The 15,976-nt window shown below is 42.0% G+C and overlaps 1 protein-coding gene across 1 annotated transcript in view; it reads left to right on the forward strand.

Moving 5' to 3' along the window:
• Positions 1 to 10,807, forward strand: part of mtmr14 (myotubularin related protein 14) — a 49,691-nt gene extending 38,884 nt beyond the window's left edge. Inside the window, exons 17-19 of the mRNA XM_028574814.1 lie at positions 7,087 to 7,263; positions 8,624 to 8,830; positions 10,264 to 10,807. Coding sequence (XP_028430615.1) covers positions 7,087 to 7,263; positions 8,624 to 8,830; positions 10,264 to 10,444 — 565 coding nt within the window. The 3' untranslated portion in view covers positions 10,445 to 10,807. The remainder of the gene's footprint in view (positions 1 to 7,086; positions 7,264 to 8,623; positions 8,831 to 10,263) is intronic.
• Positions 10,808 to 15,976: the final 5,169 nt, after the last annotated feature.

Below are 15,976 nucleotides of genomic sequence, written 5' to 3' on the forward strand. Positions count from 1 at the left end.
ACTGGGTCGGGACGTTCATGGTGATGACAGGAACTCCACATCAGAAACAAAGGAAACAGGGAAGTGTTTCTGCTCCAGTCCATGAAACACTGAAATAGAACTGACTGCAGAAATGTCTCCTACGCGATCTGGTACTCGCCGGGATGAGTTGCCTACACATGATCAGCCGTAAAACGGCAAGGCTTTACTCAGGCTTATGCATCGTCAATGCAACTATAAGCATGTGGTGGTTGTTGTTGCACGTTCTGTCCACTAGAGGGACTTCCAACATCAGCCTGGCTAGCACCCTTTATGGACCTTTTTCACAGCAGACATTTTGACTTGTCATAGTAGGAAAAGTACAGTTGAAATTGATAACCTTGACGATGGCTCAGTTCCATCAAGTTTCTCAGTAAGCTATTTCAGTGAGTCAGCATGCACAATACCAGGGCCTCTCCGAAGTGGAATGCAGCCATCATTAATGCTTTTGAATACACCTGTGCTTTTCCTACTATGACATGTCAACATGTCTGCCGTGAAAAAGGTCTATAAAGGGGATCTATGTCATGGCACATTGCATTTCTGCCTCTCTGTTTACATTATTTTCCACCACGAGCACACAGTGCCAAACAGAAGTCAACAGAGAACTCTGTAATGAAACATTATCTAACAAGTGTATTCAAGCGGCTCTATTGTGAAGGCTAACAGTGCTCGGTTAGCGCAATGACATCATGTTAGAAAGCACAGCCGAAACGATTTGTCATAAACTAAGTAATAATAGTGTTAGCCACGATGCTAATGGCATTGATAACTAGCCAAACCAAACGGTGCTGTCACTACTATTTTAGTGATTTGAAAGCAACCTTTTTTCTTGCAGATTGTCTCATTACTGAGAATACAGCTCTAAGAAGGTAATATATGAAGTCAAAGTTAACTCTGACAGCTGTAGGGCAGACGTGAAATGCGAAGAGGGAGATTAGCTCACTTTAGCCAACCTATTTATAAAAAAAAAATCACATTCTAATAATTCTAATTTTTTTTTTCTATTCGAATTATATTCAACTTTTGGAATTCGTTCCAACAGCCCTACTCAGCGCCGGTGACCGCGTGCCCGCAAACCACTTGGACTCAAGGATCAACTGATGAGATTTTGAGGTCAAAGAATAATACACTGATTATGACAGTTTCCTCATGTCTAATAGGATAGTGATGACATTTTATATCCCAGGAGTCAACTTCACTGTGACTCCATAATGTTCTGAAAAGCCCGTTATTCACCGCCATTACTCCAGAACAGAAGGGGAAACATCTGGTCGGATACTGAATTGGTGACACTAATCTTGAAACTGTGGTGATTGTTTAGAAACCAAAACATACACTTAATACCTGTAAGAATTAACTGGACTGAATATGTATATCCGTAACAGTTGTAGGCCGGCTCCTCATCTACAATGGGTCTCCGGTTAGAGAGATAGACACAGGGGGCAGAGGTCTTGATTCCACTTAAAGGAGAATTCTGGTCGATTTCAACCCGTAGCTCTGTTGTTTGTAAATCAGGAGTACTGTCAGTAGCGAGAAAAACGAAAACAAACAGTGCCGCCTACACCGAGTTATCCTCCTGCTAGATTTTGCACCCAACAGTCTTAAACAAGGCTTAAACAGGGCAAGTTTTAAACGTGTTTTTAGCCTCTAAACGTGTTCGAAATGCCATTACTAGTGCTTAGCCATGTGCAGTTATTCCTTACGAGGGAACACAGCGAATTTGACGGCAGTAGATGAGACAGAAAGGCATAAAAGTTGTGTTAATCCTTACCTCTGTTTATGTACTGCTTTCCGGTCAAGTCCTCAACAATCGAGTGCCGATCTCATACAATCCAATAATCCAAAATGTATTTTATCCACAAAAAAACGATTTGCCGAGGTCCTGTCCATAGTAATGAGCATGTATCAACAGGCTGTAACCTGACACCGCAGTGAAGCGGAGCTGCTGACCTACAGTTCAAAAGTTCAGGAGCTCATTTGCATAGGTAACCTAGTTAACGGCGGAGCCTGCCTGTCGGCAGAAGCAGGGAGGAGCTCACAAAGCTGACAGACGGAGCTTGGAGTTAGATCAGGACTAATATGAGAAAATGCTTCGAGTTTGTGCCTTTCCAAATTGCGGAAACCAAATGAAGAGATATTTGAGATTGTGCTTTCACCGTCTACAACCTCCGCAGCCGGGAGATTTTACCGTTATGGCTGGTTGCACTTGATGCGGGTACATGGTGGTGCTCGTGTGGATACTGTATCGCAATGACCACCGAGGAAGAAAGCCTGTGCTGTAAGGATACAGCCTGGTCTGGACGCGTCAACGGACATTGTTTCGCCCATACAGAGAGGTTTCCCCATCTGATCTATAAGGATGATCTAACCGGACAGACCTGATGGCCAGCTGTCTAATGAGTGAGTACAACAGGCTTTCGTGACTCTGTCTAGCTTAGGTACATTTGATTTTAGTTGTAAATACACATTCAAAACACTAATCAAAACACACCTCTTCACATTAGCTTTCCACATACAATAATCTTACATTTCTCACCTGATAGTTACTGTTTTATTATTTTTTAATTGCTTCTAAATATGCTTGTTGTATGTGTTGGTTTTATTGCTTATCTGTTTTTAATGTGATGTATGTGCTGGTTTTTACTGTAAAGTGTCTTTGAGTATGATGAAAAGCCCTTATTTATTATAAATAAATGCCTCACTTCTTTAGTGAAATAACCAAAGCTCTCCCTCTCCCCCCCTCCCAGCCAATGCAGACTCGTGGCCTACCGGGTGATTCTGGAGTGGGTTCTGAGAGGAGAGTGCCTTGGCCGGGGCACCAGAAGAACATTGCCTACTTGTGTTATAGCAGCAATCAGACAAGAGTACCCCCCCAACTGGAAGTTACACAGGATTCAAAGAGGCAGAGGACATTTTCTGAGTCAAAAAAACTATCATTACTAGTAATACTTGGTATGGCCATTACTAGGAATAAATAAAGCAATTGCACAGTTATATTAGGAAAACGTAAGAATATGTATATTGTACAAGTAAAGTAGAATAAGTAAATTGTAAGAATAAATAAATTGTAAGAATAAGTACATTGTACAGTTCTATACTGCACTTGTCTGTTATAGTGGTTTTATAATATAACAATACACATTACATTTGTGCTTTTTGTATTTGAGCTTTTATGTCTTTACTTCAAAAAAAAAAGGAAATAACAATATCACAATCTAGACACAATTAATGTAAAGTATGTACAGTACAGTGTGTGGTTTTATACATAATCATGCTGCAGCATAGTCTGAAGTGTACAAAGAAAAAATAGTTCAGTACTCTTTTCCTAGGCCTAGAACATGCTCTTATAATGTGACCTGGCTTGAGCAACCAGTTCACTCTTATCCAGCAGAGGAACTGGGGCTATGTTACAAAGCAGTCGCCTTCTTCTCAGTCCATGACGGGGTAAGGGCTTTTTTCTTCTGTGGACTTGAAATAACTATTTTGAAACTGGCTGGATGACCAGCTGGACGCCTTCTTGGGAGTTGACTGTGGCACTGCAGCTATTCTGTCTCTATGTCACTGGATGGTGTCCCCTAAATAAGTAAGAAGGAGAAAGAGCATTGTAGTCAGACTCAATGGCCAAAACGGTAACATTGAGGATGCATCTATCATAATCAGTGTTGGGTGTAAGGCAATTACAGTAATATATACATTTTGTCTGTAACGCAGTAATATAGCTCATTACTAATTACATGTCGGTAATATCATACACGGGTCTCAGTAACGGGAGTTACAACATTTAGTGTTTTTTTTTTTTTTCAAGAATTCACCAACACCGTGAAACATTTTTTCACAGAAAAAAAAGTGAGAATTACAATAGCCTTGGAAAGTATAAAGCATAAAGACGTTACCTCCAATTTGTCTGCAGCAGGTCTTTTCGCTTTAGGAATGGCATTTTCCTTCAGATACCGGGATTTGACGCTCTTTTTGGTGAAGTCAATGTTCGCTGCAAACACGGTAATCTCTCTCATGTAGCTAATGTTATCAAGGGAGCTGAAGTGCAACCAGCCATAACGGTAAAATCTCCCGGCTGCGGAGGTTGTAGACGGTGAAAGCACAATCTCAAATATCTCTTCATTTGGTTGCCGCAATTTGGAAAGGCACAAAGTCGAAGCATTTTCTCATATTAGTCCTGATCTAACTCCAAGCTCTGTCTGTCAGCTCTGTGAGCTCCTCCCTGCTTCTGCCGACAGGCAGGCTCCGCCGTTGCTAGGTTACCTATGCAAATGAGCTCCTGAACCTTTGAACTGTAGGTCAGCAGCTCCGCTTCACTGCGGTGTCAGGTTACAGCCTGTTGATACATGCTCATTACTATGGACAGGACCTCGGCAAATCGTTTTTTTGTGGAAAAAATACATTTTGGATTATTGGATTGTATGAGATCGGCACTCGATTGTTGAGGACTTGACCGGAAAGCAGTACATAAACAGAGGTAAGGATTAACACAACTTTTATGCCTTTCTGTCACATCTACTGCCGTCAAATTCGCTGTGTTCCCTCGTAAGGAATAACTGCACATGGCTAAGCACTAGTAATGGCATTTCGAACACGTTTAGAGGCTAAAAACACGTTTAAAACTTGCCCTGTTTAAGCCTTGTTTAAGACTGTTGGGTGCAAAATCTAGCAGGAGGATAACTCGGTGTAGGCGGCACTGTTTGTTTTCATTTTTCTCGCTACTGACAGTACTCCTGATTTACAAACAACAGAGCTACGGGTTGAAATCGACCGGAATTCTCCTTTAACTTGACTGGTGTTCAGAATCTGGTACAGTGGTTTGAACAGTAGGAACAGCTTTGTAGAAGGACAGTAGGATGCCTGTATGGTATATATACACCATACAGGCATCCTACTGTCCTTATACATGTTTGTATGGTATCTGAAATAATAATCAGAGTAGAAAACAATAGTGACAGCAAAATTAAAGTATGTCAAATGAATACAAAACTGTCACATTAGCGTCAACTATCTTAATATACTACACTCACAGATTAGTTTCTTACAGAGTTAGCATTAGCGTGTTAGCATTAGCGCGTTAGCATTAGCTTAATAAAATCTACTCAGAAATATCAACAACAATCAAACTCTCTAAATCGTCCGTAAACACAGTAAAACTCTGCCACAGAACATCTAAGTGACTGAAACATGGGTTCTAGTTATTTAACAAACTTACATGTGCTCATTCACGCATACAACGTTCATTCCTTGGCTGTACCGAGTGCAATAACCATTGACATATATATAATGGACCAATAGACCCCGTTGCTCTGGACGGAGACCAGTGAAGGCTATTAGAAGCACTTTTCCGGTGATCTCTTCCTTTACTGCGCAGGCTGACAGTACCCGATCCGTTCCAACTGTACAATCCGTTCTGCGCATGCGCAAGATGTTCGCGCATGCGCAAGATGTTCGCGCATGCGCTGTGGTACGATGATTTACGACACTACCGATCTGTTCCCACACTAGCCTCCACCGGGAAGCTAACGTTAGTTTAGCTAATAGCTAATTCACGTTAGTTTAGCTAATAGCTAATTCGGGCGGACCGCTAGGTGATTATAGCGGTCTGCCGTTAGCCTCCACTGGGAAGCTAACGTTACTTTAGCGAACAGTTCATTTGGCTAACCGCTAGCTGATTGTAGCGGTCTGCCGTCCGTCAGCCTCCACAGTTAAGCTAACGTTAGTTTAGCTAATTCGGCTAACCGCTAGCTGAGACAGCATGCAAACTTTTAAAAGACCCTCAAAATAAAACTTCAAAACAAACGTTAACATATATAACAGCTGTTACGTCAGTTCTACTTTACTTGTGCTCATTTAAAATACAATCACTCAATACTTGTCTTTATTGTTACTGTAAAGTCTTAATTTTGCTGTAGCCTGCTTTTCCCATTATGTTTGACTTAACGTTATTTTAGACTGAATCTAGCTGTCTGTTCTGCCTGCACGATCCGTTCTGCGCATGCGTTATTTGTCGGCTAGCGGTTAGCCGAATTAGCTGTTAGCTAAACTAACGTTAGCTTGGGTGGAGGCTAGCGTGGAACAGATCGGGCAGGTCGTAAAACGGTATTATCATCTGCGCATGCGTGAACATATCGCGCATGCGCAGAACGGATTGTACAGGTGGAACGGATCGGGTACTGACACAGCCTCAAACTGAGAGAGACAACGTAAATGTGACGTGAGCAGCGTGTCTGAAAGTTGTAAGTCTTCTGGTAGCTGTGCCAAGAGAAATCTCAATCATTTCCAATCTTACAGAGTCGGAGAGTGTAGGTATATGTAAGGAGATAACATAATACAAAAACGTCTGCTACGGAGCCATAACGTGAAGTACAAGGTAAAGGAGCCTTTTATACATTGTCGTGTTTCTTTAGAATTAAACAGTGGACAAATAGTCTTTAAACGCTTCAGATGTAAAGTTATTTGCAGTCAAGTGACGTAAAAAAAAAAATGGCGGTCATTGGAATGCTAACAGGAGGTGATACCTTTGTAGCAACAAAATGGCGCCATCGGAGGTTCGAGTTCTGAAGCGAAGCTTACCCCCTTGGGAATAACTCACTACAAATACAGACGCAGTAGTAAAGGACCCCAGTCTTTGCTTAGTTGCCTGGCCTAATGCCTGTCTATTTATCTAACTAATACTGCCACCTAGTGGGACTAGTGAGAATTCAGTACAATACCTTTTTATTAAATTGCTTCAAAGTCTTCACTGCATATAGTCCAGACAGACATGGATGTGAATGCACGGACCGTTTAGCAGAAGCATAGAACCACAAGGAGGTCTGTGTCCGAACCCCCTCTGTGCCCACCTAACGCTCTCATTTACCTTAGCTCCAGAGTGGGGGAGGTGGAGGGATTTGGATCACTGTAATAAAAATAACACAGCAGACTACTGTCAGATATTTCAGAAGGAACTGTTAAGTTATGACGATTCTTCATGTCAATCAAAATAAACTTGATTTGGTACCAAGGTATTTTTCTGATCCTAAGCTGCTGGTGTTGCACACGGCCCTGCTCTGTTTGTGTCCTCAGGAGAAAAGGCCCCGCCTCCTCTCCTCAGATGGTTGTTTGGAATAAAGCCCACCCTCTGGACGAGCACCTCTCCCATCCACTCACTGAGGCCAGGTCTTCCAGCTCCTCCTCCTCCAACCAATCAGAACATGGCGCCACACGCATTGGCAGCAGCCCATTGGCTGTCCCTGGAAGAAGGTGAGTGAGTCGATGGAACTACTGGGGCGTGAAGAGTTGATTTATTTTCTAAAGTATCCAGCTGCGCTGTGGCCTTCCTGTATGTGATTACCTACCTGGCTTGACACATTCACTCCCAGATCACGGAGACGCCGAAGCGATCACTGCTGCGCGCGCCGCCATCAACAAAACTCGTTCCCTATTTCATCATGTGCATGTAAGGTAGACAGCAATCAGTTTTTGTCACCGGTAGCCGGTGAACCCCAATCAATGAGCCTATAGCAATTTAGCATCTCCCTGCCCTCGCTGCTGCACTGCGGATGTGTGGGGGGACACAGAGAGATCCCGATTTATAGATAGATATACAATATCCCAGCAATGACTGAAATAAGATGAAAAGATTCCATTGCTATTAAAACCTAGTGTTCAAGGCGCCGGGATAGCTCAGTTGGTAGAGCCTCCTCGACGCAGTGGGCCTGGGTTTGACTCCGACCTGCGGTCCTTTGCTGCATGTCATTCCCCCCTCTCTCCCCTTTCATTTCTTCAGCTGTCCTGTCAATAAAGGCCTAAAAATGCCCAAAAAATTATCCTTAAAAAAACAAACAACAACTGTTCACTGTGTAGTCCAAACCTATCCATCTGGGTGTTTTCACTTTCACAGATCAAAACTGTGTGGAGTGTATAGCTGTTGGCTGACAAGAAACCTACACCTGGGCAACTCAGCATAGCTCCACCTGAATCCTGTCGCCTGCAAATACAAAGTATAGTATGAGAAAATCTCATACTATACGTTTTCCGTCTTTGCTGTCATAAAATTTTTTACATTTTAGCATGACTCTCTACACCATGATAAAGTGACTACCAGGTTGAGGCGGCTCAGACCAGCGGATGTATTCTTTGGACTATCTCACAGTGCCTTCAGTGCTGACTTCAGTTAGTGGTTAAAGAAGAGTTTTCTCCTGCAACCAATTTAAATGTTTGTATTGACATCTATGAAAATACTTTAGATTTGAAAAGGAAAAAACCTAAAAGTCACAGCTGGTTTTGTATTGTTTTCTAAATTGGCAGAGGAGAAGATGTGCTGGAGGCTGATGGAAACATAGAGTGGTGTTATCAGGATGGTATAGAACCATATGTCTTAGTGATCATTTAAAGCTAAATATGAGTGTGACCCCTGGGAGGCATGACACCGGCAACAACAAATGTATGCCTATTTTTTCCTAAAGCAGAGCGACAGCTCTTAATACCTACTGGTTGTATTTCATTTTGCAGTGAGAAAGACCTGTGAATACATGACTGCTTGCTAACTAGCTTACCTCTGAGGAGACTGGCTGTCTTTATGTAGTTAGATTGAGTCTTGTCTCCTCCCTGTCTCTCTCAGGTTAGCAGCAGACTACACCCGGTCAGGTTCCTCCCTCTCTACAGAGTACGGCAGTTGGCAGATAGTTTCGGGTTGTGGCAGCATCCATGACCACTCTCACTTCCCTCCCCCTCTGGCCTCGGCCTTCTCCAGCTCATCTGCTGTGGCTGCTGCCTACGACTGCCCTCTGCCCTTCAGTTTTCAGGATGAAGGACCCAGTGGACGGATGTAAGTAACACTGTACAGTCCTTCTGTCAGCTTTCTAATTGAAAAAGAAGGGCAGGGCGCCCGGATAGCTCAGTTGGTAAAGCGAGCGCCCGTATATAGAGGTTTACACTTCCACGCAGCGGGCCTGGTTTAGACTCCGACCTGCGGCCCTTTGCTGCATGTCATTCCCCCCTCTCTCTTTCCTTTCATTTCTTCAACTGTCCTGTCAAAAATAAAGGCTGAAAATGCCCAAAAAAATAATCTTTAAAAAAGAAAGGCAATGGGAGAGCGCAGACCCCCGCCAAGACTGAATGCCCCATCTCTTATTTTTAACGAAAGTGAAAAATCATCTGTGTATTTGCCCCATGATTGTGATCCGCTCCAGAATGTAATGGGTTCTTCCTGCATGCTTACTGACTAGCATTCTTTGTTTTACGTCACACTTATGGCACATGCATGAGCATATGCCTGGTTATAAATGACAAAATACTGCAGTACGAAAGTGCTAAATATGTTTGGGGTAACTTATGAAAGTATGGTGGAATTAACAGGCTAGCTAGCTAACTAGTGGACCGCTGGCTGGGTAGCTAAAGCTAGTTAGCTAATTCCGTCATGCTTTGATGCAACACTGGTTACAGAAAAAGAGCCAATCAACAATCTGTTGATAGCAGTGACCAGAGTGTGTGGATGAAGCATTAAGTTGTTAAATTTGACTCTTAGTGGCTGGCTGGTTGGCTAGTGGTTACAAATGACTGTTGCCGGTGGTGCATTGGCTCATGTGATTGGTCAATCATCAACGTACACTTATATATAGTTCTTGCTGTGCGGACACAACAAAAAAAGGGGGTTCTTAGAACGTGGTTCAGAAAGCTATGTAAAAGTTCCCCCAGTCCAAAAAACACCTTTTGAAACCGAGCTTCTCTGACAGAGCACGGACTCGATAGTGTTCCGCTCGGTACATACTGTATCTTGGTCAATATTCTCCAAAGACCAAATGTAAGGGAAGCGTTTGTGTATGTAAAACATGGATATGGTTCTGTAGAGATGGTTTCCTGCCCCCCCCTCCGAACCCAGCCATTGACCTGGAAGACCTCTGACTCATCCTTCTGTTGCCTGCTCCCATCAGGGGACACATTTTAATTTCTGCTTGATCTGACGGCCACACTGAGTGTGTCCCGCCAGCATCACTTGCAGGGAGCAAGCAAATAACATTTATCCATCTTTATTGGGAGGGAACAAGAGGAACTGGGAAGAAGGGAGAGAACCTTAGAGATGATGATGAGTGTGTGAGCTCTGTGATGGTTACTGTTGGGCTGATCCAAACTGCTTCTGCCTGCGTCATTCCGGTCTTCTTCTCTTCGGATTTCTTGTTTATTATTTTTACAGCACTTTTAATGTAGGATATCTCTCCTGTTTCGTTGTGTCTCATCTTGTTTGCTTTCTCTCCTGTCCAGGTGTCCCCTCCCCTCTGAGCGCCAGGCCCGTCTGGAGGCGGTGCGGGAAGTCTTCCTGGCCGCCTACAGCTCCACTGTTGGCCTCAAGTCCTCAGCACCCAGCCCCTCTGGCGCCATCACCGGTCTGCTGGAGCAGTTTGCCCGTGGGGTTGGCCTCCGGGGCACCAGCGCCATCGTCTGACCCTCTCAATGTGACTGCAGACCGTCCTCCTGCTTCCATCCATCCATCCATCCATCCATCCACAGTCGATGCAACATGCCTGGACTGGAGGACAATAAAGTGCCAAACCTCTCTGTTCAATTGTGACGCCTTGATTTTTACCTTTGATTTTGTTTTCAAACCTTACATGCTTAGATAAAAAAAAAAAAGAATCTCTGCTGCTCCAACTTTTCTTTGGACTTTTAATCTTCCATGTTGAGTTCATCATTCAGCCACAGTATCAAAAGGGATATAAAGAAGGCTTTCTAACTGCTGAAATGTAAATGGCTGAATATGGGGTGTGTCCCTGTAACAGGCAGAATATAAACACTTCTTTCTTCCTCTGTTCTTCCTCACCTGTTCCTAATTTTCCAAACTCCCTTCAGAGTCCTTGCAGTCATCGTCCCGTGTGCAGGCAGCAATGTGTTCTTAGTTCTCTTGTGTTGTGCTGCTACCCATTACTGATCCAAACCGAGGGATTTTGTTTTGTTGGGTTGGATTTGAAAGATTAGATAAATCCAGCACTACAACCAAGCTTTTTTTGGTTTACAGCTTTGATAGCTAATATGAGGCTTCAGCAGTTTGAGTAAGGGCCAGTGCTTTGTCCTGGTCTTACATCATATTCTGTGACTCAAATAGGAATTCTCAGTTTTGGCAAGACCCCTTAAGGTTAAGGTTCACTGTGCTAATCCATACAACATATCGTCTGACCACATCAAAAGGCCCAAATGTTTCTAGCGGAAAGGCCACTCCTGAAGCCTCAAAGAGAGGGCTGCGAAGCAGTGTTCATATAGGGACAAACTGGTGTTGTGAGAATCCTGCCTCCTTTCTCCCCTTAGACCACCTGGCCAACACTGTGTGAAGGGGCCTGATTTAAGGTTGAAACCTTAGTTTCAGAAACTGCTGGATGCAGCGCAGGTTCCTACGCTGTTCCATGATCCAACAAGCACTTTCTTTGCAGCATACCGAAACTTTTAATCTTTAGTGTGCCATCCGGAAACATCTAAAGGCAAAAGAGTTAATAGCTGTTAAGAATGATTAAACCTGAAGGCTGGGAGAAAAGCAAGTATGGACTAGGCATGTATACGATTCCGACGGTATGATAACCTTCAGCAAAAATATCATGGTTTCACGATATCGCAGTATTGCAATTACAGCTTTTAAATGTTTTTGTTTTTTAAATGTCTGGGTAAAGAATATTTTTTTCCCCCATTGAACACAATGTATTTTATTTTTTAAGCACACTGCACACTGGCAGGGAGAGGGATTACTAAATTGCAGTTTATCTCCTTGACCACTCATAAAAAACAGCTCATACCTTAGGAACGGTATGACAGAAAATGTTAGTGGTTTTGAAACCTTGACTTTTTCAAACAACAGTGTGCCTTGAAACCGGTAACCGGCCCATGCCTAGTATGGACAGAAGGGACAATTACAGCCACCTGCTAGGAAGATAGGCAACCTATCCTTTAACTAGATAACTTTAAAATTCTATGATATTTTCTTCATTTTCATAACATAAATTTGGATGTTTCAACATGGACAGGAACAGTTCCTGAATGGCCTCACATAGCAGCGTTTGAAGATCGTAACCCAGGAAACGAAGCAATCCTAGCTGTCGTTTCACCTCGCCAGTCCGTCTTCATATCCTCCACCTGAGTCCATATCTGGTCATTTCTTCTTCAGTAGCACTGACATGGTAGCACAAGCCACTGAGCCTGGTGGTAGCCGATCTGTCAACCGGAGGCCTTTTCAGTGTTTCAGGAGTCCAGTGAAGCAAGGTCTACAGGATTCCATTGCTGAGCTTTCTGCCTAGCTAGGATCACACCAAGTTCGGTCAAAAACGTGTCTTTTCTTTCAGGTCACTCTTGGACAAATATTTCTACCTGAGCTACTTTTGGGTAGATTCACACTTTGAAGTAATTTTCTTGTTCTTTTCTGTTGCCAAACGGTTTGGACCGCTGCTGTACCTCAGGATGTTTTGTTGTGCCTTTTTTATCTTCAGTAACGCTGGGTCAGATCTCTACTTCTTCTGGTCCAGTTTCAGGTGTATTTCTGTTTCTTAAATGATTGTAAGAGCTTTGGGGGTGTGCAGCTGGTTGTTGATGAAAGGTTTGACTGTAGAACATTAGCAATGATAGCTTCGGGGCTTCCCCTTTATCACTCACCTGGTAGCAAGATTCTAAGTATGTTTGTTGTACTGTATCATGAAGCGGTCGAGTCTTATAAACACCCTTTATAAGGTTGATGTGATGATGAGCAAGATTTTCATTTCTGTTTTTGAAAAAGACTGTAGGAGAAGAGGATTTTATTGGTTTAAGGAATAATTCTAGTAGGAATTTTGGGAAAGGCATTTATTCACTTTCTTTCTGATAGTGAATGACAGATTAGCATAAAGACTGGGAAGGAAACCGATAGCTTAGCTCTGTTTAAAGTTTGAAGTCTGTTTAAGTGTGCATACCAACACCTCAAAAGCTTAATTGCCATGTTGGTTTTTTGAAGCCAAGTATGATATGTGGTATATATATGTAGTAATTGTTCGAGGTCTTACGTGTATTTTTCAGATTGAACATAGGCTAGCTTTCCCCCCTGTTTCTAGCATTTATGCTAAGCTGGGCTAAACACTTCCAGACTCCGGCTCTGTACTTAAAGCACAGACAAAAAGAGGACTTGATTTTCACATCTTACTCTTAGAAAGAATTTGAATAAGCATTTCCTAAAATGTTCAACTGTTGTTTCAACTTGCAGAATTTAGTGTTCTGCTTGCCAAATATAAGCCAAATTCTGCTTTGTTTGTACAACAGAAACACATTTGCTAAGCTGTTTTTAAACCACAGGAGGTGTCATCCTTTTGTTCTTGATGCATTAAAGAGTTTGTGAGCATGTGGTTCATGTTCTCTGCATGGGCTGTCAGATTGCTTCCATGTTGTACCCTCAGTGACACAATCTGTCCAACGCATGGCCTCATCTTTCAGGATATCTTTCCTGAAAAGGAGTTCTAGTTCAGTCAAGGTTTCATATCATTTGTCTTTATTTTTGCATCATTTCATCTATTCTGTCTACCTGTAGCTGTTAAGCAGCCAATCACAGGACCCTTGCAATAACATTTTCAAATTGCTGAAAAGAGTCATTGTAAGAATTTCTCATCCTGGTTTACTTCAGATACGTGTCACGTTTTCACTCAATGGTTTCGTATGACATCCTCCAAGTTTATCTCCATACAGCATAAAATGTTTTACAAACTCACTTTTATTTCAGAATCTGATAAAAATGCTGCATTGCATTTGTCCCGATGTTCTCTGTGTAAAGACTTCTTTGTACAGTTGATGCATTTTTAAGTAATTCTACTTTTATTTTTTGTTATAAATTGCTCTTAATTGTTGGCAGGTGACAGGCCACAATGAAAGATGAACGGAGCAGGGAATAAACAAAAAACACATCTTGTTACTTCCTTATTTTTTTTTTGTTCAAATGAATGTGAATGATAATCTCATTAGCTTGTATTGGTCATCCATGGTGAGATATATGAACTACTTCACAGATAGGACCTCTACATACAATTTGGCAAATGAGAATTCTATGTCAAATGTAATGTGATTGCATTAACTGGATGTTTTAAATTCCCATTTGGTACTTATGATCAAATTTGCCTGTGTTGTGCTAAATAAATTGCCATCACTTAATAGGACAACAGGAAACTGCTTTCTGTTGTTAAATTCTGTCTTCGCCCCTTTAAATGCTGAGGTCACTTCTGCTGGCCAGATGCCTTTTCTTAATTGGCATGTTCTGTTTTATTTAACAGTGACAGAGTGAGGGGAAGACATGCAGCAGAGGGCCCTGGGCTAGACTCATCATTTTTTTCCTCATGACTAATTTATTAATGACTCAGCTTCATCTGTAATAGAGAAAAGAATCACTTCATCTGATGTTTAAAGTTAACTAGAAAATGCATTTCCTGCAGAAAATGCGTGGGAATGCTGAATTGGTAAAGCTAAATTGGTTGAATAGCTTAAATCCGTAGGAAGAAGTTGAAAGTGAGAATAGTTGAAAAAGTGGAAATCGTTTTAATAAGTATGAATTTCATTAAAAAGTTAAAAGATTATGCTAAACTGAACTGTTGGTTTTAAAGGTTGAATATGACAAAATATGTAGAACATTGTGAGGTCTGAGTAGATTTTCGAACTGATAATGACACATATGCAGAAATATGAACCAAATTGTATGAAAAATCTTTAACCTCAAATGCATTACACTGAACTGCTGAAACATCAGGCAAATTTTCAGAGTTGGAAACTAAACTGCATTACCTACATAAGTGAAGAGCTTGTTAGAAAAGCTGGAAGCTGAACTGTAACACTGTCAAAGATGAAAATTGAAATGAATTGCCTGAAAAGGCTGAAAGAAGAAACACTTTGTATTATTATCAGATATATACACTGCATAGAACGAAAAAGCATCAACCTAGCTGAGATGAGATGTAAAATATATTAGGTGAAAAGAATGAGAGGAAAGAGACAAGGAGAGAAATAGAGAAGGAAGAAGAGCAGGAGAGAAGAGAGGAGATGAGAGGAGAGAAGGAGAGAGAGAGGAAAGAGAGGAGAGAAAAAAGAGAGGAAAGATAGAAACATTGAGAACGAGAGCAACTTTGACTAAAATTGACTAAAAAGGCTGAACGTTTAAAGACTTTGTATTATTATCAGCCATATCCATTGCGTAGAACAAACAAGCATGACCCTAAAGAGCTGAGAGGTGGATATATTGCCTGAAAAGAAACGGGCTATGTACATGGATGAAATCACAAATGACCCTGGAGGGAGAGACAGAAGGAGGAAGGGAGAGAGGGAGTGAGAGAGAGAGAGAGAGGAAGGGAGGGATGGAGGGAGGGAGAGATAGAGAAAGGGAGGGAGGGAGACAGGAAGGAGGGATACAGACAGAGGGCAGGAGGGATGGAGGGAGACAGACAAACAGACAGACAGAAATGGAATGCAAAGGATATAGACTGATGTTCATAGTTAGTTTAGTTAGTTGAATACTACAGTATTAAAGTGGACTGTCTGTGAAAGGGTTGTCATGGCTACTAAGTGCCTGTGCCTATGTTTATAAACATCCTTTTGATGTCTGTGATGAGATCTCTTTCATCTGTTAACGATTGCACCTGGTCTTAATATGTCTCCTGTAGGCAATTCAGACACTGAGAGCAAGCTCTCAAATAAAGGCTCTGACTGGCAAAACGATAACTGCTATCAGTCAAATGACGTCATCCTGAGCACCTGAGCAAAATATGGAGGACTTTTATCATTGCGGCGGATGGAAGAAAATGTTGAACTCTCATCATTTGGAAGCTTGCTGAGCCCAAAGTATAAGATATATCGCTTAACTGAGCACATTATCTGAAACTAGACGAAAATACCTACGTTTTTAAGTATAAATTGTGTATGACGAGTAGATATTGTGGGCGTGAGAGCAATTTATAGAGAAGGGACAAAGATAATTTTTTCGAAGCTTCACCCTCTG

This window comes from Perca flavescens, chromosome 4, assembly GCF_004354835.1.
Source record: "Perca flavescens isolate YP-PL-M2 chromosome 4, PFLA_1.0, whole genome shotgun sequence".
NCBI classification, from domain to species: Eukaryota; Metazoa; Chordata; class Actinopteri; order Perciformes; family Percidae; genus Perca; species Perca flavescens.